Here is a 25,598-nt window from a genome sequence, read left to right on the forward strand (position 1 = left end):
GTCATTTAACAACATTTCTAAACCATAATGCAACATCATGTCAGCCATTTCTTAAAACGATCGAGCTCCGATACCACATGAAATGTCCAAGAAGCGTCTGCAATGACGTTCCATACTTTCCAGGAGAAAGAGGTGGAGGGAGAAGGAGACCATACAAAGAGATACTAAGCCTTTGTATCAGGCTCTTTTTGGCCGCCCGCATATCGTGCACTCACGCTTACCTGACCAAGGGAAGGAAGTGTTGCATATGCCATGGGCTGATTCATCATTCCTTTCTGCTTCATGATGAGCATGCGTTTCTGTTCCTCGCTGAGGTGTGCCATCTGAGCTTGCATCTGCGGCTGCTGGGACTGCTGCTGCTGGATGTATGGCATCATGGGGTTCTTGCTGGGATTTGCCATCGGTGGGGTCATCCTCTGACTCAGCTCAGCATTGAAGTGGGTCAGGGGTTTGGTGTTGCCATAAGAAAGCATATTGGGCTGTTTGCTTAAGGAGTTTGTGCCCAAGTTATTTGGCTGCTGACTGATCATATTCATGTGATTTTGAGGGAGGTAGTTATTAATTGCGGTCTTCTGTGGATTGTTTGCCATAGGAGGCACTATTGGGTTTTGGTTGTTAAAGGCTTGGGGATACATCATTGGACTATTTGGTTTGTCTGCACTGAAGGGTCCTCCGTACGGGCTAGATGGAGGGCCCACAGGCGACCAGCTTGAGGGTTGATTTGGATGCTGCTGCTTCTGCTGCATGAGCTTAGCTCTTTGCTGCTGCTGGGCTGCCATTTGCTTGAGCTGTTCAGCTGGAGACAGGTCAGCGCTTGGCATATTTACAGGCCCAGGCCCTGATCCTGCCACAGTCGCTGCTGCTGGATTCATAAGATAGCCATTTCCAGACCGCGCCTGCGTCTGGCCTGGAGTGTGGGCCTGGCCGGGCGTCTGAGGCGACTGAACGACACAGTTTGCGGGTGAGCCGGCAGGGACTGGGGCTGGCGGGGCGCTGGACACAGAAGCTATGCTGGAGGCTGTGGAGACGTTTGAAAATGGAGGGCCGGAAGAAGAAGGCCTCACCTGGGGAGACCCTAACGGGACATGAGCAAAAGGAGAATGAGATGGATCGCTTTTCACGCTTGCGCTTTCTTGAGTCTCTGTGGTAGGCCTGGGAAATTCCGGCTCCTTCTTCTCTTCAAAGTCTTCATTGAACAAGTCTTGTATATCATCTTCTGGAACGGTGTTCGCTAGTTCATCTATTAGCTCCTGCCACTCTTGATCATTCAGGTTAATGTCCGAGAAGAGCTTGTTCTGATTTGAAAGAGATGTTTCAGAAGTGTCTATGCAGCCAGGGTCATCCAAAGGCTCTTGCTTTAGCTCCTTGTTCTGCAGGATATTAAAACTATCGTCTAGCTCATTACAACCATTAATGGGGAGCTTTATCTCGGAAAGCCCACCGTTTTTACCCAAGTCTTCTAGACCACTGCCGTGAGTTCCACTGTTCTGCAGGGGCAGGGGAGCTTTCATGTCAAGCTGGTGAAGAGGAGAGACAGCGGGCAAAGGCAAATTACTGGGCAAGCTGTTGATTGCCTCGATGCCCGGTACATCCTTCCGTATCCGCTTGCTGGTCGGAGAAAAGCTCCCATCACAAACTCCATTCTGTTGTTCTCCATTGAGAGGTGAACGTGCGCCTTCCAACTTCCTTTTGACCGTCTCTTGAAGCTTAAAGAAAAACAAGAGGGGAAAAAAAAATTAACCAGTTGTAGGTACAAAAAAAAGTGCTGATGAGCCTTGTGATAGATGCTCCTCATCAAGCCTACTAATGACATTAAGTTTTAAAAACCCTGATTAGGAAGTTTCTTTGATTTCATTTGTATGCCTTGATCAATTTGAGAAGAGGGTCTAAAACAACAAAAAAAAAAAACAAAAAAAACCAAAACAGCAAACCAAACCTGTCCCTGAATAGGAGAACAGAACTGTAAAATACGTCTGTGCTCACCAAGCTACCAGAATTTTATGGAGCAAGTAGACTAATTCATCGTTTTGGTGCTTAACACAGTGATGAGACTTAAACAGCACCTAACAGAGTGAAGAGTCTTAAACTGGACCAGAAAAATAGAATCACTAAAATTTACTATTTACTCTGAAAATCTTTTTGCTGGAAGTTTCTAGAAGCTTCTTGAAAAATACCTGCAATACAATTAATTGACTACTTGTATTGAAACATGTGTTGTTGACACTAGATTTTTTTTGAGAAAATTCATTAACATAGTTTCATTTGATTAGCCCTCTGTTCTTGGCTACAAAACATATTGACAATCAGTTTCAAGTGAGGAAAAAAAAATATATCCACCCTACAAAATAGTAGGCACTTTGCATGATGTTAACTCAATCAAATAGTGAAAAAAAAAAAGGAAATAACATGTGTGCTAGGAGCTAACATAAAAGATAAATAACTAACAGAAATGATAGCAAGACAAGTCTCCAGGAAAGCAATTTAATTAGAAAATAAGACTGTTATAAAGAAATAGTGTATTAATATAAGCTTTAATTCAGGTTAAAAGAAGCATAGCAAAGCACTGTAACAACCTACAGTCCTCTCCTATCACACCAAATGTTAAGTCCGCCACTTATGTACCAGGCTAAAAAAAGCATCCCTCCTCGGCTAAGGCAAAAAACAATAGTGGGGAGGGGAGGAAGCAAAGAGGTCATAGCTCTAGCGAACGCCTTCAGGACATACTTGCATCCTTGATACTAGAACAATAGGAGACAAAATACTGAAAGATTTTATCAATTTTTAAAGTATTTTTACTGGTATGAAAGTCCCAGACACACAGCTCCCACCCCTTCCCTAACCTAGAGGTCCTCAACCTTCTTTCTTCCTACAATCCAGATCTCATTTATTTCTCCCATCCCAGAGGGCTAGCTCCTCTTTCATCCCGTGTGCAAGACAGGCAAGCAAATCCATATCTCACCCCCATTTTAGAGGGAGCGGTTCTGAGAAGGCTGCGCCCTCCTCTCGCCCTTCAGGTCTGCATGGCCTCTTCAGTGTGCAACACAGGAGGACATGGCCCATGCACGCGTTGCTGCAGTCCCAGCTGAACACGCGTGGGACACTAAGCCGTGCGTGTGCCGGCCCTCTGCAGAGATACGACCTTTATAATAAAGCAGAAAGGCCAGTCTATGAGTCCTTAAGCAGACCATCAACTCCTTGATTTGTACTAGAGCAGAAGAGCTTTTTTACATGGGAAAACAATTAACACGTGGCGAAGAGTCACCAGTGAGTCCCTGTTGCCTGAGACCTCGCTGCCTGTCCCCCCTGCACAAAGCCAGCGTGTGCCAAGCCTCCCATGGGCTGAAATTCCTTCTCCTCTTGGCTTCTGTGGTGCCACACAGAGACGAGCTGATGCCCACAGCCTCTGCCACCTGGACCGCTGCTCGGCCGGGCTCCTCCTCCGGTGCAAGACACCTGCGCAGCTCCACAGGAGTTGTCTTGGAGGTGTTAGGGCAAAGGTTGGACTCAATAATCCCAGAGGTCTCTTCCAACCAAATCGATTCTGTGATTCTGTCCTTACCCTCAGTCTTTCCCCACCCTTGGTTTCTGGGGGTCAGGAAACAGCAAGGCCAGTGGTTTGCACTGAGAAGTTCCTTTCCCTGTGTCGCAGGCTGCGATGGGGAACCCACCCGCAGCAAGGCGGGGATCAGGAGGGCTGTGACAGTGTTTTGGGCCTCCTCCCCACGGCATGTGTGGAGTCCCCATCACTGGGCTCCCACTCCTCTCCCCTCACCTGACCGGCCACAGCAGCTCTTGCCCCCGTGAGCTCCGCAGATGCCCGGGGATGTGGTCCTGCACACGGCAGCAGACGGAGGTGGGAGCGCACATCACACCAGCGCTCTCTTGATTAAAACCCTGCAAAGTCCCATTAATCAGCCATGGTCTGCAGGAGCCCCACGGCAGAGGCATCACCTTTTCATCTCTCCGTGCCACGGCAGTGGCAAGCTCCAGAAAGAGGCGCTTGCCCAGGGGTGGTAATTGCCCTCATCTGTGCCAGTTAACAGCAGTGTGGAAGGTAAGTCAACACCCAGGACTAGTGTGAAGGAGAAAAATCAGATCCCACAAGGAGGCTTATGATATGGCTCTCACCTCCGCTGCTTCCCTCCCCTAAAAACCTATGTTAAGCTGAACACCACCGTATGGCGTTACAGCTCCCTGCTGCTTTTTGACCGGTGTAACTGGCGTGTGGCAGAAGACTACAGCTGAGCCACTGAGCTTGTTTCACTGATCTTTATATAACCCTGGTTCAGACCCCGGAGATGAGGAAAGGACGATACGGATGTGGTAACGGCACCGCTTCACAAGTACGGCAGCACAGTCGCTTCCAAGTTTCCTTACTTCAGAGCAAGAAAAGAAAGAGCGCAATCTGGCCTCAAGTGCAGGTGGTCAGTAAGACCGTTGACGCAATGGCTTAAAATAGCATATTTATATGTTGGCCCTAATGGGCCACTCACACAATTTACAGCTGAAATCACCCATTTCAGCTCCTAAGCCAACTCACTACAAAGTCACTATCCCTATTCGCCTTCCACATCAGAAAAACAGTCACTGAACAGCACGTAACCCAAGACCCAAATTCAGTGGGCACGGACACGCAAAAACAGGGTTCGAAGAAATCTCCAAAACTTGCGATGGCCCTTTGCCCCGAGTTCATATCGGCCAAATGCTGGGCTGAAGAACAGTCATACCAAAGGACCTGGTGACAGGCTTCTAGTCATGAAGAAAAGTTCACATAAGGAACAAATGGGAAAAAATTTAATTTCTCTTACTGAGAAGTCAGGGATTAGTGAGAGCAACTATCTCCTGAGAATTACAAAAGAACTGACTCCGTACATTTCACAACAGTTTGAAGGTATCCCTTACAGAGTATCGGTAAGAGTGATACACTTCCACATCATTTCACGCTTTCAGGTTTCACATCATTTACTAATTTATCCTGAATCCATCCCCTTATTTGTACATTAATGTTTACCGAAAGAATCAAAACTATCTAGTGGCAAATAACCGGCCCTACAAATATCAGCTCCTAAAGTTTCATCATGTGCTGAAACTTGGATGTCCCCCTGTACAAATATACAGTGACTTTAGTGAAAGTAAAAGCAGGCCCAGTATATAAATATTAATAATCGTATTCATATTGCATTACAACAAAAAGCAGCTTTAACATGGAAACTACTTTCCATCTAATATCAGATGTACAGAAATTGTCCCTTGTTGCAAACGAAAACAAAATGAAGCCTATTCTAAGTTTGTAGCTCCACATTATTCTCCTTCAGAGGTTTTAGGACTTGGGGGGTTAACAGGCACTAGAAAAAAACAACTAATCTTTTTATTTTCTTCATTTGCTCATTGAAAAACTGGAACATAACGCGAAAGGTTTATTTGAAGGCGACGTGCTGGATACAACCTTTGCAGGTGGGGAAGAACCTTGGCTCTGGCATTTTGGAAGGGTCGGGAGCCATAACAATAAATGCATCTCTTCTTTTTGGGGTACAATGCAGAAATATTCTTATCAAATTCTTTCACTGCAAACATTCATTTTCGTATCTTGATTCCATTCCCAATCACCATGTCAACTATTGGATGGCTTGAATATCATACACTATACTGGCAAACAGTTTACCACCACCAGGACTCCACAGTGTCTTAGACTAAAAATCCCTTCCCCGTCCCTCTGTAAAAACAATGCCCGCAGTAAAATATTCTCCTGTAAAGCATCTTCCCTTCTAAGTAGTAGTATACAGCTTGTGGATGTGATTTACAGTGCGCACCATGAAGATATTAGCAGCAGCTTAGAGATTTATGTCTAGGAGCAGAAGACTCTTGATGCATAAAATAAAAATAAAAGGAAAATATTAAAATAAATCAAAAATATTAAAATAAAATAAAACCCTTGCCAGATTCATAGGCCTGAAGCTTTAGTCACATAAAATATTTGGCCAATAGACCTGCATTTCACAGCAGGTTTCCACCCCAAAGCAGAAGAGTGAAGCAGGACTCGCTATTCTTTATATGCCTTTGGAAAAGTTGCTGAGCAAGAAAAGGTCAAACTTTGGTGGGTTGACTTTTTAAATGACTCTTGGCTGGGGTAGAGGCGGGGGGACAGAGCCTGTGCACGCAAAAACACGTGGACTCGAATGGTCTAATCCAACCCATCCTGAAATTTTCAGCAACGCTGCTCGGACATGCCATGACAGACCCAATGCATAAACTAGAGAGTGTTGAGGCTGTCGGCAGGGCTTTCATCTGCGGGCAGAAGCTGCTCCGCTTCATCCCACCAGCAGCAATTCATTTTTCAAAAGAAATGAGAGTGAGGTGCTGTTGTTATAGCAACAGCCGAGCCACTCGCCGGCCCATCCTCCACCGTCGCGCTGCCTTCGGTGGCGGCTGTTCCAGTCATCTGCCGGGAGTGACCGGGGATGTGGCAGTGGATTCGTCCTTTCATTGCTCTTTTAAAAAAAAAAAAAAAAAAACACAACCACCAAGGGGAGGGGATAGGGAAAGCCAAGAGGCTAAATTCTCTTTTTGCCTGTAGAGGCTGAGCGCGACTCGCAGGGTCTAACACAGGTCCACTTCCAGCCGGTGGCCAGCTGATCTGTGAGCCCACAGACAAGGAAGCTGGGGTCACTTTTGTGCACCAACTACGCAGCGGACATGTTGCTGCTGACTTTCCTCTGGTTAAGGCAGCTCCCGCCACTTCAATACGAGGCAACGGCGACAACTGCGAGAGGTCTGACGCGCTCGTTCCCCAGCCGTACTAGGATGCACCTCGCTCCGTAGCTATCTTTGCTCCCCATGGGAAAGCAGAGGAACCAGCCAAAGCCCAAAGTCCATCTTCCTCAGAGAATATGCAAGTTTACAATAAACAAGGGTTATCAGATTCATTCTCCACACTGCTCTTCTGTGACTCTTTCTGTTAAAAATAAAACTCGATCTTTTCCATTTCTCATGTTGAATCACAGTCTGGCCCACCAGCCATCCATGCTCAAATGGGCTTTAGTTCCCTTCCGTGGCAATGACTCAGTCTTGGCCCTTCCCGCAGGACTTCTGTGCTCACTCCCATCAGTCTGTCTGGCTCAGCACCTCTTCTTCCAAGGGCTCCTGAGCCTACCCCACCTTTCTTCTCCTGGAACATCTCCTGGAACCTCCCCAGACAGATCACGACCCCCCCTCCCCTGACAGGAATGCTCACCACAACCTCTGCCAAACACCACCCCAATTCAGCCATCTCCAGCCTGCACCCTGAAGACTGAGTCAAGTTTGCTCCTTAACTTCTTGTGCTGCACGCAAATCCTATCAATAACTTAGCAAGCATCCCAGGGGTTGCTGTGAAGTGACACTAAGCAACTGGATTTGATGTACCAGCTCTTCTAAGCAAAGACGTAATGACTGTAACGACCTCATCTGAGATCAATAAGGAATGGTCCTTGCATGCCAGCAATTCAGCTTCAACATTTGATAGGATTCCTCGTTTCTTGCACATCCTTCCTTGCCGTACCACTTCTGAGACCGCCATCAAAAAGTCAACACTGCCAAAGGGAGCCACTGCCTGAGGTACAACCACATCTTGTGACCAGCGTCTGAAATCCATCAGCTCCACAGTGGCCTCTTAATGACACTTGCTGCAGGTGTCACGCAGAGATGGTGGGGAGCGCAGGACAGCCTTTCAAAAGTCGCGTCGGAGCTGAACTCAGACAAGTGGCCAAGCAAAGCGGAGGTGGGTTACATACCACTGCTTCCAACAAATGAAAGCATTTCAGGCATCAAACCACTCCTCAACTACTCGAATTTCCTCACACTGCTGAAAGGACTGCACCGACGCCTGCTAACTCACAGGATGAAGCCTGACGTAGCAAATTGATTTTGGATCGCAATTGCTCACTTAAAGCACACGCTGTGCTCTTCCATGCTGGGCCTGCCTGCTTAGTTCTCGTTGGCCAGGGCAATGTTTCAAATACGCAGGAAATTCACATTGCGAAATCTGTTTGAAGGTGGTAAAAATCTCGATCTGCCAATGTAGCCAGTAACCTGTTCAACTCCGCAGGCTCACAGGGTAACCTCTGCCTCCCGAAGGAGGTCAAACCTTTGCCTGTTACCCCAGCCCCCAAGGGCTGCTGGGGACTCCATCATCGCCCTTGTTTTTGCAAACAGTCATCAGAAGAACAAACCGACTCCTGTTAACGACAAGAAGTAAGAGATGCTCAGGGCACCAGTTAAACCTCAAGAGCTAACGGTCAGGAAAACGATCTGCTTCCTTGCGTTTTAGCCGGGCTGACGAGATGGGAAGGGTTGCTCTCTCAAGCAGCGAGGGTGGAGAGTCTCGGCAGCCTGGATGCAAAGCAGGCAGCGCAGGGCCCTTGCCGGAGCTGCCGGCCCCGGCCAGCTGTCAGGTTCTCAGCCACCAGCGGGAGCTGGATTAAACTGGGAGGTCAAGCGGAGGACAGGGAAGAAGGGTAACAAAAAAGGCACTGGGTGAGAGCAAAACAGTGACAGCAAAAGTCAAACCAGGCAAACGCCGTGACTCCAGCTGCCCTCAGTCGGCCAGGAAAGGATGCTGATGTGTGCTAAAACAGCTCGAGAAAAACAAGAACTGGCATCGGCTTTCATCACAGCTTTGAGAGGGATGAGCCAGAGAAGGGAAGGAGACACATTTCTGTAGAAACGGAGAGAGAAAGAGAGGTAGCTTCTCCCACGGCTCGACTCTGCCTGATCACATGTGTTTTTATCACAGACTGAAGAAGTTCTGTACTTCCATTCCTCAGGTTCTGTTCTAAGTGGATGACTTCCAGCTCCGTGTGTATTAATTTCATCAAAATGAAAAAGATAAGCGCATATATCTTTACTGATGTTTACTGCAGTCTTTTAAACCACCCCATTGCATTGCTGCCAGAAAGACGTTTTCTGCTGTAGAAATGAACGCTGTGGAGAATGCCTAGCCAGTGAGGGATGCAGGAGTGAAGAAATCTGTACAAAAATTAGTGGAGAAATATATACAAAAAATACCAACTATGCTGCTCAAATTGTATGTGTCTAGAGCAGGCTGGGGAAAAAAGTGTGATCCTTCTGAAGCATAAGTGCATACATCATACATCAATTCCAGCTTGCCTTTAAAATATTTTTCTTTCATAATTTCTGTCTCTCCCTTTACACAGCTCCAACCTAAATTTGAATGCAAAGACACTAAACGACACACTTCTGAGGAGATTTGGCATGCAGGGTCCCTGGGGAAGCTGCTGAGTAAAACACAGGCAATGGATGCAATTAATTTTCTCAATACAAAATAATTGGCAAGTTTAACTGGACTTCAGAGCACAAATTATTTCACGGATGAAACGCTGTCGTCATTGTCAAACAGCCTTCCTCCCCAAGCGTATGATCTATGTGGCCTCCTCCTCTTCAGGTCCATCCAACTTCATCCCGCTTTAGCCCAACGGGGTGAACGCTGGCACACCAGTAACCTCATGGCTTAGGGAGTGCCAGCACTCCTCTGTTTGTGCAAAAGGCTTAACGAAGGTGCTAAGCGCCCGAGAGCTAAACTCCTTAGCTGGCAGTGCCTACTCCCGTCTCTCATACCCAACAGCCGCACTACACTCTCCCTGCAACTGTCCTCGCAGACGGCAGGAGCTACATTTTCAAAGCGCGTTATGAGGCTTTAGTCAGGCAGCCTCTAATTGACTTGTCTGGGAGTTGCGCTGATAAATCTTCACCCTTTGAAAACATTCCCCATCTGCTTTGTATCTGGACAGGAGAGAAGCTAATGATAAAAAGCAGACACTGCAGATTATTAAAGCTGTACCTCCTGAAAAACTCCTGTAAATCAGGGTATAAAAGAAATGCAGGAACCTCTGGTGCTTTAATCTAAGAAGCAGCAAAGCAACATATCCAGTGTTGTTGCACGTGCACCATAGCTACTCATTCCCTATTCACGAGCTCTTTAAACTGCATATGTGACACTGGAAAAGGTCTCCTGGGGAAAATCTCGCCCCGATTCATCCTTGGATGGGCACAAGTTGTAGCAAGCTAGCGATGTGCCCTGGCGGCACCCCGCCTGCCTCGCGAAGGGGTCCTTGGGTCAGGAACGCATGGTTGTGCTCTGCAAAGGAGCAGCAGCTCTCTGACACAGCCTCTGCTTTCCTCCAGCATTAAGGCACCGGTAGGACATAAGCTCTGCTTATGTCTTCAGAACCGACAGACTGAAATCTCGTCTAACTGTTGTGAGGGAAAAGCCCTTCCTATGCCCAGAGAAAGCAAATTACCTTCCAGTTGTATGCAAAGTCCTACCATGGTGCAATCTATGTGCATGATATGATAATCCAGAATATTCTTGGAGAAACTCGGAAGAAGGGGCCTGAAGAGAGAAGGGACAGTGGAAGCATGATGGTACTCCCCTGATGACACTGTTGGTTTCCATGGCCTATGAACTTCTATTCAACCTCTTTTATTACCAAAGCCTGTCTAGTGTACGATCTCTAGAAGACAGATAGCAAGCTGTCAGAAGCCTGAACTCAGTACGGTTATCTCCCATTCATTTCACTGGTGTTAACTCCCAACAAACGTCGCCTCATGTCAACAAGGCTACTGACTCCACAGTTGCATGAAGTAGCATCTTCCAGTTCCTCAAAACAATGTGGAGTAAGTAATTTCAGGGATTCTTCCACATGACTAAGTTCAACTTCATGCTTTTCAAAGCAAAATGTTTGATACAATCAGAAAAGGAAAGAAATGAGAGCCAGCCAGTCTATACACTGTACCTGTTGAAGCCCACACATTTTAGTCACCCTCTTGGGGTAACATCATAAATGAACCTTCCACTTGAAAAGAATTTAAAGATCAGAGTTAACAGATTTCCACAACTAACACATAAAAAAAAGAGAAAAATCTGGTGAATCAACAACAGGACAAGTTATACTGTGCTGCAGACAAAATGGTGAATTTATCCCAGAGCTTGTCTCCATAAGCCTGCCTCCTCTTCCCCAGCTGTCCCCTGTGCCTGACTGCGCAGCTTGGCTGAGGACGTAGGTGACCTGAAGATTTCTTTGCAAGGACAAATAATTTTAAAGGTGTGTAGGTTATCTAAGTACAGGTTAAACAATTAACAGTGCAGTAGGCATTGCAAAGGAGAATCAAGCATGGGGGGAAGGGGGAAGGAAATTAATCTTTTGCATGCTAATGAATTAATACTCATATTTTTTCAAAGTCTTAATTCTCATTATGCTCCCAAGCTATACCTTTTGGGGGAAAAACCCCAAACCAAACCAAAAACATGGGACAGATGAGTTTGGAAGTAGAATTGTGCTAGGCTATAGACCATAAAAAAACCCAAACAACTAACTGAACATTCTAAAATAGAAAAGATGTCAGAAACATCCAAACCGGATCTGGCTTTTTCCTTCATCCAAACAGTTCCCTGATCAGCAGAATCAGCTTGATCCATCTCTAGGAAAGAAGAGCAATGACAGAACTGCTCATTTGCCTTGCCTTTGCATATCTATTTAAAAGAATGCACGCAGCAGCACTTTTGTAAGACTTCTGTACAAAACCCACAGCCCAGTTGTGAGAGGTGCTGAAGCCCTCAGCTCCCGTTAAATTCACTAGCAGTTAGGCGTCCATTGATAAGATCACTTCTTCTGCACCAAAATTTCTTCAGAGATGGACACTAAGTCTGATGGAACAACTCTTCTTTACATTCCTGTTTTGTTTCCAATGCAAGTTATAGCCAGCATCGCAAAAAAAAAAAAAAAAAAAAAAAAAAGGAGGATCATGGAAGATCTATGAAGACTCAAGGAGTCAAAGGGTTGTACGGGATGCCCCAGACGTGTTCTGAATTACTCTGAGCGCAGTTTGAGAGCTGTACGCCACAGGATAAAGGCCAGACAGCACTGAATAGCAGTTTTGCCCTAAATATGGCCAAGCAAACCATGCAAACATTACTTCCGTGTTGCCTCAGTACCTTCACCTCAAGCTGACCTTGGGTCCCACAAAGGCACGCAACAACAACTAATGGAAAAGTATGTGTCTGCTCTCCCAGATCCCAGCAATTATCAGAGTCACAGAGTCCCAAGGCTGGACCTGTTGTATGGGGTGAACTGCCAATGTACTCCTTAAGTCTACTGATGAAATGTAAAGAAGAAGGAAAGAGATTTTAAGCAAATAAAGGCCCTGATTCAGCACAATATTTAAGCACATGCTTCACCTCAAGTATCCCAAGCAATCTAAAATACAAAGAATGGTTTATGCGACGAACAACATCATCAGACCAAGACCTTTGCTCAGGTCTTCCCTTCCTTATTTCATCTATAGCAGCTATCTCCAACCCAGGACAAACCTCTTCCTCTCTCCCATGCCAGTCTGAATACACATATACAGTGTACTCGATTTACATATGTGCACTAGCTTCATACTTCCCCAAAGGACAGATCCTAAAAAGGATGCACTTTGTTCAACCTGGTGAATCTCTTCCCTCCCTGCACTTAGCTGGAGCACCTAGGAAAGACAGCAGCCATGGGAAACTTGCCCAAGCAATTCATACTGCATGCTCCTGGCTTTCATGCCCATCCAGTGGGCAGCACGGACCATTTATCCCAGTGTTCCCAGTACTTTCCTCAACTGTATGAACACACGTTTGCTTGCCACGTGATAGTGATGACCAAGGTGGGCATGGGTGTGGTATGTGTCCAGTGTTGGGGAACGGGCTACAAGGCACCTAGAAAAGATGGCTGCCAGGAGCAAATGCCAGCAGTAACTGTTAAATCTAGAGCTTTCCTTCTGTTGATGTCGGAGTGACATCAAGGAAAAAAAAAAAAGGTGCCCGTGCTCAATCTAAACGAACCACCCTGACAGGCGCGGAAGGGCCCACCTCAGCAGTGACCAGAGCCTTGTGAACAGACGTCCCATGCATGCCCGCCCTGCCCGCCCTCTAAAGCTGTTCTGTGAACTTTGCAGATACCTTATCACCAGAGTATCTTATCATTGAATGCTTTTGGAAAAGCGTTAGCTACTGTTAGGGGGAAACCACATCGCTACCTTCCTAAGCCATCTATTTATAAAGGTGCGCAGTTCTACTTGGAGCTTGTCTAAAGCAACAGCGTCCCAGAGTACAGCAGCAGCCTGTCTGCAGGCAAATTCCCCAAGCTGCTAGCTGCTGGGGGGTTGAACTCATTGCAGCAATGGCAGGAAAAGTCTGCCAAAATCCTAAAGATGTGTAAGGCCTCGAGATGTTTCCATACAAACCGAAAAGATGATCGGGAGAAAGGTGGTCAGTGCTCCGCTGAACAGGTCAAATTCCCAGTTAGTTGTAGCTGCACACCATAATACTATCAGGCACTTTTATCTATTTGCGTATTTTGAAAACAGCCCTCTAAGGAAAGGAACTGCAACTCATCATGCTACATATGTCTGTACATGCCCGTTGTGCACAACACAGGTTTTTTACTTTTTCCTTTTGCTGGCAAAAAAAAAATCCCCTGCATTTTCCACACACGTGCACACGTCGGTGCTGCCCACATGGGTTTTCATCTCAGCAATCTATGCATACTAAGCATATATTGGCAGCTAATCCAAATTAAATTTAGACTTCAAGTCCCATTCACCACTGAGTTTGTGCCTTTAACAGTGCCAAATAAACACAAGACGACAAAAAAGCATTTGCTATTGTTAGATGCTGTAGGTAAGGCTGAGTCACTGAGAACACGACAGTTTTTTTCCTAAACCCCTTGGAAGTACAAAGCACAAGACATTACAGTTTGCTGTTAGATAAACCATAGAAATGCACCACAAGCCAGCTGTGTGTTCATATAACGGGCTTCCACTAATCTTCTTTTCCTTCTTGAAAGACCTCTCATTCTCACCTTTTTCTCCTGTTCTAGGAGTGATGAGCCACCTAGTACTAAGGCACTTCTAATTTGTTAGTCTGGAGATAAAGTACTCTTGGGCTATTACCAGAATTATGTGGATTTTGGTCTCAGAGAAAACCAGAGGTGGGCTGAATCTAAAAAGAAAAAAACCCCTATTTGTGTGTCAAAATAAAAAACACAACCCATTACTTAGCACATAAATGGTGTCTGTCATTCAGATGCAAACATATTTTAAACCTCTGCACTTCACTTACAAAAACAGAGCAGGAAGCTTGCCTAAAGCGGTAGATGAAGTCAGTGGCAGGGTTCGAATTGGACTCAAATCTCCCAAATCCTGTGCCCAGACAATGGGAATATAAAATACTTTGTATCTTCTCAGATCAATAGGTGCTTTTGCTTCTCTTTCTTTTCCTATTCAGCAAAAAAAGGGGGGGGGGGGGAGGAGATGCTATGAACAAGACAGAAAGAGCCTGAGACCTCTTGTAGGCACCATAAGAAAGTTGCAGGCAAGAACAAGTCGATTCATTCCAGTCTTAAGGATGCAACTGGTATCTCCTATACCAGGCTGAGATAGGAATGAGATAAATCATGCTCTAGAAGTGTCGTCTTCTTTTCACTGACCTTAAAGGGAGCCTTGGTAACTAGCTCAAAGAGAGACGATCCACAGTCAGATGCCTGCATCTGGACCCTCCCCAAGCCACCAACATTATTTGCCCAGTCACAATTAGGGCACTAATTACATGCTACTGCTGTTGACATCTGCATTGAATCCAGATTTCTGTCTGCGTGGGTCAGGTCCTTCCCCCAGTTTCATTTCCAGAGGCTTCAGTTTTGTCCCACTAAACTCTAAGAAAAAAAGCTTGAAATCTTCAGAGTTTGGCCTATAATTATGATACTACATTTGCTCTTGCAAAGAGTCTTATTTTCTTGTAGCACCAAGGGGAAAAAAGGTTGTGCAGCTCCAAATTCTTGCTTAGTTACTTACATACTTAATCACTTCTGGATTATTTAAAAGAGGCAAGGATAAGGGGAGAGATAGCAGGAGGGGATGTGAGTTTAAATTGCAGATAAATAGTAGCGTTATAACCATGATGGTCTAAGCAAAGTCTGTAGAGAGGAGAAAAAAAAAAAGAAGGTATTTTTAATTAGATGCACAGATAGCAGGGAAACGCAGACAAACTTTGGGGTAAGCAAGCACTTCTTTCTTCTTAAATAAGAGTTGTAGTAACCTTAGTAACAACTTTAACAATGAGCAAGCATGCTTAAGGAATGATGGAAAATCACGTAGATATCGGGCATATAGGATTGTGTGTAAATCCGCTGTGTGATAAAGCTTCCCACAGTATGAAAGTTTGTTTTTAAAGGAAATTACATGGGCAGCAGGTTGAGGTTTTTCCTAGGGCTATTTACAATACTCTTTTATTTTTCCTCCTTTCTTCTAAGCTTTTCAAAACTGTCAAATGAAAACAAAAGCCTGGCAATTAGCATATTTCAGAATTACATTAAGGGCCCTGCTTTAAAATGCACAGCTGCCCGAGACTGACTTTTTTCAATGCCAGGTGGAAGACATGAGGCCAAGAACCAACCTGGAATATTGTGGGTCCTGGCGGCTGCCGGATTTGCAGGAGACCGTGGTCTCAGTATGTCTGGGGAGACAAATCACTACTATTCTCTCTCTCTCTCTCTTTTTTTTTTTTTGGCCAAAACCAAAGCTGTCTGGTATTGCCAGATTCCAAATTCAGACCCGCAATAATTGTTTTAGAAGCATTTGACACTGCAAACGTAGAAGGTTTTCCTGACTCATCAGTAAAGCAGTGCCAGGCTTCTCCTCTCCCTGCTAATGAGAAAGGACCGCAATGCCTGAAACTAGAGCCGATATTTTTCCTCTCAAGTGTTCCCTGTCTCTCTGTACAGCAGCATAAACTACCCAAGGATGTTCTCTCCGTACAGGGCCTGGAAACGTTAGCAGCCAGCGGCGATATTTTTCCTCTCAAGTATTCCCTGTCTCTCTGTACAGCACCATAAACTACCCAAGGATGTTCTCTCCATACAGGGCCTGGAAACGTTAGCAGCCAGCGAGCTACTAAAGGGGCAGTGGGTGGAAGGCTCCCTAAGGAGCTGCGGGGGGAACACGGCAGGGCGCAGCGCCCTTCTCGGGAACACCGTCTCCCCACGCAACCACCGTCTAGCAGAGGTTCAAACCACAAGGACTCAGACTGAACCACAGAACCATACAGATTCGCCCCTCAGTCTCAGCACAGCAGGGCTGCAGACAGCCTGTGTGCTCTGGCATTCCCGGCTTACGCTCCGACGTCCCTCAGCAAAGGCACGCAGGCAGGAGTCCCTGGGGATAAAGCTGCTCTCATGCTGCTGCCCTGCGAGGGGCCGAGAGCTACAACTGGTCCCTGCTTCCTCTGCTTGCCCATAGCTCTGCCGGGGCCCCGAAGCTCTCATCTGGGTGGCAGCAGCCATTAAAGGAGGCTACGACAAACAAGTGGCAAGCTAGCAACAGTGGCAGCAGCTGTATGCAGTGATGGGAGGTTTTGGGGAGCAGGGTATGAAATGTGCATCAGGAAGGTGGAGAACATTTGCTCCCTCCTCGCATAGTACCATCTTTTTTCCTCTCCTGTCACCGTTTCCCATATTTTTGCAGTTCAGATCTCTCAGCCTCACACCCAAGTCATATGGCTGCAGAAGGTAAAGTGGCTTTCGAGCATTAGCCTTCTTTCTGACCGTTATAAGGCCTCTTCTTGCTCCCACCCTTAGTGCAAATTCATATTCCACGATCCGCCTCTCCCCATCTATCTGACTCCTTTCTTCCTAGCTCTGCTGGTGTTTACAGGTCTTGGAAAAAGCCATGAGAAAAACTGAGCTCATTAGCAGTTTCCTCAAAAAGTCAATTGGAGCTGGGCATCCATCTCCTTCAGCAATTCTCAAACCCACATAAAAACATGAAAGGAAACAATGCCTTGGGATGCTCCAGGAATTCCAGCGACTGCCGAGGAGAGGAATTTGCATAACGTGCCCCCCGTCTGCAGTGCAAGCAAGAAGTTTCTGCTGCAACTGTTCCTTGGCTTTTGTCATTCTCACCCCACCCTTCAAGAACAAGGAGAAACCTTCTTCACAATACGCAGGAGGCTGCAAAAGCAGACTGCGTACAGATGGGCTCAGCAAGAGGTTCTTAGAGCTGCGGTGGCTGGGAGATGGGAAGACGTGCCAGGGAAGGCTGACTCTGCGCCTGCTCCACGTCTTAGACTCCGCTTACTGACTCCTGTCGTGGAGAGGACACTCGGCTAAACGCCCCTTGGAGATGACCCAGTACAATTGTTCTTACACCCCTAGTGCCTGCAGAAGAAAAGCTACTTAGAAGCTTTTTACTGAAATAAACCAAACAGAACCCTCCCTCTACCAGTTGTTGAATGTTCTAGTTCTGAAGCATTTAGATGATAACACATGATTTTATGAAGCTGCAGCTACACAACACAAAGTAGTACAAACTCATTGCCAGTGACCCCTAAATAAAGAGGAGTCGGTGCAGGAATAACAACCTTAAGCACTTGCTTAACTGCTTTTTGAACATGGACTGAATGCCAGGCTGCGGTCATCCTATTAAAAGATAAACAAATAACCATACTTTCTCCTCTTCCCCTGGTCGTCCCCCACCTCCTCCAAAACCTCCCAGCTCCAACATAACCATGACCTATTTATCTGCTTTTGGGTTCCTAAAGACTATTATTGCAGTTTGGCATCTAAAAGGAAGAGCTGTGATAACCGTCACACCAAACATGGGCCGGCATAAGTAAGCGATTTCAGCTGTTAGCTTTTCTAGAGGATCTCAACGTCCTTTGTAAGGAGAACTCTTCTTACCAATACCCAGGGCATGCTATATAAATAAAAGATAATATTTCATACACAGAGTGGGTACCATCACAGTGAAAGGTCACGGAAAGTGAAAGACACCGGTGGGAGCAGCAGACGAGGGAGCCTTGAGGCAGAAACCTTCAACCCGCTGAGGCCCCTCATACCAAATGACAATGTCATGTTCAAAAATTAGGTTTTGCTAGAGAACAGACCAGCCGCATCATAGCTAAAAAGTCACAGCACTGATAGAGTCACTTAAGGAAATGTGAATTGTCCTGATCCTCGAAATGTATTTTCTCTGCTTCATATGCATAATGGGATCCTCTCAGAAAATGTAATCTAACTGAATTCATTTAAACAATCAACTCATTACATTCTTGAAAATATAGATGAATAAATGTATGGAGATCCTAGACATGCAAAGAAACTATTTATTCTTTTTCCTAGCTTTCCTTACTTTTCACATATGATGCTGTGACTCAAATAAACTCCACATATATTCTGAATATAAAAAGATCGCCAAATTAATTTTTTAATAGGGAAGGGAAAAAAAAAAAAAAATCAACCTCCTTGGCAGAGCTTGAACTCCATTCCTCAGAATGATTAGTTTGGCCACTGGAGGGCTCCAATATTGTTCCATAAAAGCAAAAGAAAGTTTACTAGGAAGGATAAACACATAACAAATAGCCTGGGCAATAAAGTTCAAACATAATACGCAGTCTGAACCAAGATCTATGGGCTTGCAAGCATTTCGTAAGAGTCAGAGCTAATTTAACCATTGTTTTGCTCTTGTAGCGCAAAAGGAGTTGAAGAAGAATGATTTTCTTAGCGTTTGGCTATAAACATCTCCTCAAATACAGCACCTATTAAAATGATTTTTGTATGCAATAGCAGAATGCCTAAGTGCCTGCAGAAAAGCAAACCCCATAGGTTTGACTGGTACACGTCAGTAAAACACTTGTGCATGAAAGCCCAGCGCTGCAGAGTACAAAAGTAGTACATTCTCTGTCCCTCTCGTGTCTCCGACTTTCTCAAGAAAAGTTTACCGAGATAAATCATGCGACTCAGCAACTGGGAGCACCGGGAGGAGAGACTGCTACATAAAGTCCTTGACTGTTTCTTCTTTTTTGGATAAGCCATTGTTGGGAGTTGCCTTTTATTTTCTAAGAGGATTTATATGTTCAGGTATAGAAAGCCAAGGAATAACTGGCCCTAAAACTAATGGGTATTTTCCCAGTAACATGGCAGCCAAGGTTTTATCAGAAAAATAGATATGGTCCTGCAGAAGCCAGTACGGGCACTGATGTCAGCTGATAAGCTAATGACTGCAGCTTATCAGCTGATAAGCTAATGACTGCAATGCTCCAGTTAAAGATAAAACAAAAACTATTTCAGCACAGGAGCATGAGAAAAAGTATTTCAGACATCATTCTATATACAAACTTACAGACGAGAGCAAAATCTCCAAGTACCCCCCACACTCCCCAATCTGTCCGGTTGGGGCAGGGAAATTAATCCTGGGCTGAGATCCTGAATGTTCAAAGTTTCACACTGAGCCAAATTTTACAGCTGAGTTAAGCACTCCTGAAAATAAAGGAGGTTTATTAGAAACACTGAAAGATGCTAGTGGGTACTATGATAAGCCCAACTGAGCACTGTTCTTGTTTGATGAAGTGTACTGTATTGGGCTGATGCACAAAACATCGTGGTTTGCTGGCACCTTGCCCTGCACACGCTATTTTTTCCGCTTCTTCAATGTAAAGGAAAAAAAGAAGAAAAAAAAAAATAGCTCGCTTAAAATATCCCTGCCGCTCTCCTGCAGCCCCTTCCTCCAGCACATCACACGTTAATGCCAATCTGCTGGGAGACTGCAATTCTAACATAATGAGATATTAATGAGCTTTGCACATGTCCCCAGTCGCAAGTTCCCCACCCGCCCCGCCACCCTGGCTCATTTCTACAAACCTACAGAGATGCTTTGCTTGTTTTCCTGACGCTGCGTTTGTGTCTCCCCCATCCTGCCTCCCCCCAAGGAAGCCCTGCTGCACCGTTCCCCTTAAGCTGCCAGCTCTAAAGAGCACCAAATGGGCTGGCACCGTCTTGTTTCCTGGCCTAATGGATGCTTGTTTAAACACTGGAGCTGTTTGCATTGCTGCGGCTCACTGCATGTTAAACACAGTCCTCTGAAACCCTACGCCAATCCAATAAAGGTATCAGCAGTTCAGCGTGGGGAGGCAATTACTATAAAGTCCCAAGTGTGCCTTCTAAGCTCAAGGAAGGAAAATTTGATCGAACAACTAAAAGCAGAATCTGATTGGGTTCAGCATCACGTAGATGTGCGGGGTTTAACGGCAGCCAGGCCTAGGGAGGGCAGGAGGAAATCAATGGACGAGCTGGGGAGAGCAAGTGCACATTGTTAAGAGGGCTTTAAGCTGGCCTGTTAGCGATGCTCGCTCCTGCCTTCGCAGAGCTGCCTCCCTCCCCCTTCGTCTATATGCCAAGGTGTGCTGCCTTTCCTTTTTTTTTTTTTTAATGATATGCTGCCAATTTCTTTTCACCCTTCATCAATTCTTGAAACAATTCTTCTTCTGGTAAAGGTCCTTCCCCTGAACAAAGTCATTGTCATATCAAAGGGGAAGTGTTACAGAGGAACAGCTATGGCAGAGGGTTGATGGTAACCAAAAAAAGATCTGTGCTTCATCGAAAGATGAAAAAAAAAAATCCAAATCTCAGACTAATGATAGTCAATATTTCAATGGACCAGCTTTTTACCTGTCCAAGGGCAGAAAATCAAGGGAGGAAGGAGCTGTATTTTAATTCATTTAATCCATAGAAACAAAGCTGCTTTAAAATGTTCTATTTCCTTTACTTTTAAGCGAGAGATAAGGAGATGGGGGAGCGAGGGAATGTTTCCATTTTATACTTTTCTTTTTTTAATTTTAAACAGACTCTGTAAGATGGCCTCACTCTGAGGGCAGCTTTGCAAATGATGTGGAAAGTTTTCCAAGCACTTGCCATGGCCACAGCTACCCTCAGGAACTTAGGAAAAGGGGATTTGCCACAGCAGATCAGGCCAGCGAGCCCGCAGGCTTGGCATCGTGCCCCTAGCTCTGAGCCAGACCTCTGGCTGTCGAGGGGGCAAAACTCTCCTCTCCCCTCCACACCACAGGGAAGGGATTGTCCGTATGGCTGGGAATCAGGGGAGATACCTTTGAGGGGGAACCTGCCGAGTCCCCAATCCTGCGGGCCAGGTTTCTCCCGTGGAAGGATGTGGCTGGCAGCGCACAACCGGCACCTGCCCGTGCCCAGAGCTACCCGTCGTCGCCCCAGCCGGGGCTGGCACCTGGCTAATGGGCTTAAGGATCAAGCTGTCCCTTCAAAGCGAAGTTCTCACAGGTCAGAAATCCCGTGTGATCCTAAGAAGTGCGGGCTGAAAGGTAGAGGGCTGCGTCAATTAACTGATTACCGAAGGATAAATGTCACTGGGCTGCCGTCACTCCCGTCTGCAGTCACTGCTGTTCACAACACTGAAACGTGCAGGGCAGGGAGAGGAAGCGCTGCCTAGTTTTAAAAAAATACTATTTGCCGGAGGGGGGGATTGTTTTGATTTTTGTGTGTGTGGTTTTTTGTTTGTTTGTTTGGGTGTTTTTGTGTTTTTTTTTTTTTACAATTTAGGAGAGGATGGAGTTAATCCCAATATTTCACCTTCTGGGCTCCGGAATTACTCTGGGAGCTTCAAACCCCCCATGGATACAGGCAACAGGATGCCACTGCCGGCTTGAGGACAGCTAGTTACAGAGGGACTGGGCTGCCTGGTGTGGGTGTTTTGATAGAAATTAGGGGCTTTCAACCAAGAGGGAAAAATTGTTGGGAAACTACTGGTTTGTTTAAAAAAACAAAAACAAAAACAAAACAGCACAGTAACTTTCCTGTTTTCAGGTTTATAGCAAAATATAAACAAACAAACAGCACTTGTTTTTGCTAGCGTTCCTTGCCAGGGCTGAGGGGTGGTGGGGAGGATGAGCTGGAGACATGATGTCTGGGTAGGTAAAGGGGGAACCCTTCCACACACTGCCCCGCAGTCAGGGCTTTGAATCCGGAGATTCGATTTCCAGCCCTCACAACAAGGATGGCTACTAAGAAGAGAAGGCCAAGAGCACCGTCCTCGTGGGTGGAGCAGTGCAGCAGCCAGAGCTATCCAATACCAGGCACAACCAAAAACCAGGCTGTCTTGAAAGCATCAGACCCAGAGATCCCCGAGAGACTCTTGTCACCTCACAACTCCTTCCCTCTCTTGAAGCTGAGCATACAGCTTCTTTGAGGGCTCGAGAAACCCACTCACCTACTCACCAGTGGTAAGTGGAATGATTTCCTGATGAGACTGGGGAAGGATGTGGCTCTTGAAATCATCAGCTTCTGCAGAATCTAGCCTTTAATTTGAACAAAAAAACCAACAACAACAAAAAATCCAGCCCTTGTGACTGCACAGATAACTTTCCAAATATGACCCACTGCCGAGCTGTGTTTCTGAGTCTGCAGACAGGCTTCTCCTGTTGTTCCCAAGCAGCCACACAGTGAAATCAATAAGACTCATTAATGATAATCAGTACCCTATGGGCAGCAGCAAAACTGACAAGAATCCTGCCAATTTTGTCCCTCTGCCATTACTTGGGGAAGCTCTGATTGACAGGAAAGGTAGATTTCCCACTTGCCTGCAGTCAGGAGCGAGAGGAAGTTGCAGGCAGAGTCCTGCGGGAAGGTCCAGCCACAGCATCCCACAAGGAGTAAGTATCATTTGCTCCAGTCAGAGAAGGGCTTTGCACTCTCACGATCACCTACACATGGGATGAGGCTCTTTTCTGTCTCCTCTTACGTCCTGATACACTGCTTATCCCTGATACACTGCAACAGGCTTTCCTGCCTCCTGACCCCACCAAACTGGTGAGCCGATAAGCTCCAAGTCCTGACACAAGCCATACCCTCAGCTTTGAGATGCACAGGGAGCTATACCATGAAACACTGACTGAGCTTTTAAATAACGCAAGGTGTGCTAGATGTTATTTTCACTCCCTTAACTCTGGCACAATGACTAGAGGATCTGCCACACATTGTTGTCCCATCTATTGGTGGTGAAACACTAAGGAGATGTTTTGGGACTCAAGGAAGGGACCCAACAGTCCCTTCAGCTTCTTCAAGGTCTGCTTCCCGCCAGCTCTCCTCCCGCTTCAGGGACTTCCAGTTTTAGCTTGTTCCCTTCAGACCAGAATGTCCTTGGGCACCAAGCGGGCCCTGGGCCCCACCACACACGCTCTCTGACGTGGACCAGCACAAACAACAAAACAGATGTGGAGACAGGGCCACTGAAGATGGACTTCCACAGAGATTTTCATTTCAGAATGAAAGTATTACTAATTTTTAAGACTTAGTTACTTCAAGGCATACATTGCACACTTGTTACTTGTTTAAAATATATTTCACTATTTGATTTAAAATGGTACCTCTGAAGGGACTGATTGGTTTCCATCTTTGAGATCCAACTCAAGGAGATACGCAAAAAACACAGTAAGGTTTACAGCAGCAAGAATTTCCTCCTTCCCATCCCCTTTGAATAAAATGCACCATGGTAGCATAGCTATACTTTTACAGTTTGAGTAGATCATTCCTGAGAAGAAAACAGTCTTTTCCACAACCCAGGTCTACAGAATGGAGATAGTTTCCTATTAATCCATATTGTGGAAGAAAAGTGTAATAAATTGATGTCCGGACATCCAATGTCTGTAATCTGCTTAGATAAAAAACCTGAACGTTCTTATAATTTACACTTTCAAGGGAAATAAATGGAAGGATTGACAGAGCCTACATTTCTCAGGAGAAAAACCTAGGGGGAAGAAAAAAAATATCCCCTAAGTGTTTCTCAAGCACAGTATCATCTCATCAGAAGATGCACAGGGTGATGCCGAGGTAAAGGAAATGGAGAAAATGCCATTTCCTCCTTCATTTCCTCCGGGGAGAATCTGGAGCAAGGTTTCATCAGATTAGAAATCCAAACAACCACATGTAGACTAAATGTTTTGTTTGCAGTTCCAGGCCTCCAAGGGAAGGACCCATCTATGAGCAGCAGTGGGTTAGCTCTGCCTCCCAAAAAGTGGAAGAGGAGCAAGAAAAACCGGCAATGTGAAGAGTAAGGAGTGGTGGTTGTCACCTCCAATCTTGGCTTCTAGGCCCTGAGTAGGGCAAGTACAGGAGACAAGGTTACTGGCCCGGGGGTGAAATTTCAGGTTGTCAGCTACAGGAACAGGAGAGAAGAAAATAAAACAGAAAACAACCACCTATCTTTTCATTTCCAGAACAGTTCGAATACTAACGGTGCCTCAATTACACATATAAAGGAGTCAGGTTTTGAAAAATGCCAAGTATCAGATCTCTAAACATCAGACCTTTGTATACAGGTGCCTCAAAACTGAAAGACATTTTTGGAAATGTTTTTTTTTCCTGCCAGTTCACACCAATAGTCACTGCCTTGAATTGGCAATATTAGACTGGCATTTACCATCGCTAACCACACAAATCTACAACATAACAGTGCACAAAAATGGCCAAAACAGTCATCAGTTGCACTTTATTTCAAAGAAGGTATCTAATGTGAATGTTGTTATATACCCAAACATTAACAAACTTACATCAGAAGCTGCTGAGTATATTTGGGTTTGGTTGGGCTCTCTAAAAAAGAGCCTGAAGAACGGAAACAAATTCGATGCTGTTCATATCGGAAAGCACTTTGCAGAAGGCCCTAATAGTGGCCCAGAGGGCAGAATTTGGAAAGCACACAAGGGACTGAGGGGCTTCGGGACACTGGCACAGAAGGAAGGCTAGTTCAAACAGCTGAAACATCCCACTTTTGGCCATTTGCCGTGTCCCACATGGGAACCGTTGCTGCTGCACCTCAACCATCTCCTAAGATCCCCGCAACTCATAGTACAGCATTTAAAACAAAATAAAAACTGTGCTAGGTTTACCTTAAAATGTCCCACTGAGATCTTTCTGAAGTTAGTCCAGGGCCTGGCTGACAAGGCTATCCCATGCCTCTGGGACAGCTCTGCCAGGCACTTTGCTTCTGCCTTTGCTTCTCTAGCACAGTCCTCAGCCTCATCTCCAAAACAGGTTCTGGTACTTCCCCAAACCAAGTGAGGATGACAGAGTCAAAGTGTTTCACTCGTAGCGATGCTCAGACTGGGCATGGCCAGTCTGTGGCATAAAGACTGGATCTGGTTTGCAAGGTGGTTCTTCTTAGTGCCCATGTCAGCAGCGCAAACAGATTACAATTTTCAGCATACCTCTGGCATCTTGACCACTGACAGTTGATTGAAAGGACTGACAGTTATGAAAAGAATTGCGCTTGATCAGGGCATCAGGCATTTTTCTACCAACTAAATGGAACAACTGTCCTCTTTGGCCAGAGACACCAGGATTTATCAATCCTACAACATAGATTTAAGGTCATCGAGTAGCACATACTTTCGCTTTTTTCTATTGCACGTTTAGATGATCAGAGAAACGGTTATTAATGTTGAACATAGTGCTGAACTGCTCAGAGTAATGCAATTCCAGTAACTGGCAACAGTTAACTTCTTAGAGATCAAAACTCAGATACTAACGGGGAACTCGAATCTCCAAGCCATTTTTCAGAGGCCATGCTATTCACAGACAGCTAACACTGATGCTCACGGGAAACCTCACCCAGCTTTGACAGAGGTACCCAACGCCCTCTGAGTCACTCAGGCCCACAGTGGCCCAGAGAACTCCAGTTTACGCTTCCTCGGACATGCTGCCGGGGTGCTTGTTTTC

The 25,598-nt window shown here is 45.7% G+C and overlaps 1 protein-coding gene across 1 annotated transcript; it reads right to left on the reverse strand.

Annotated features, from left to right (window-relative positions):
• Window positions 1-221: 221 nt before the first annotated feature.
• Window positions 222-1,706, reverse strand: LOC104169283 (mastermind-like protein 3; the record flags this gene model as incomplete). The annotated part of the gene is made up of 1 exon (XM_009710170.1): window positions 222-1,706. A coding segment is annotated over one exon (1,485 nt), but the record flags the coding sequence as incomplete, so codon positions are not given.
• Between the last annotated feature and the right edge of the window lie 23,892 nt (window positions 1,707-25,598).

Source organism: Cariama cristata, unplaced genomic scaffold (assembly GCF_000690535.1).
Source record: "Cariama cristata isolate BGI_N322 unplaced genomic scaffold, ASM69053v1 scaffold2821, whole genome shotgun sequence".
NCBI lineage: Eukaryota > Metazoa > Chordata > Aves > Cariamiformes > Cariamidae > Cariama > Cariama cristata.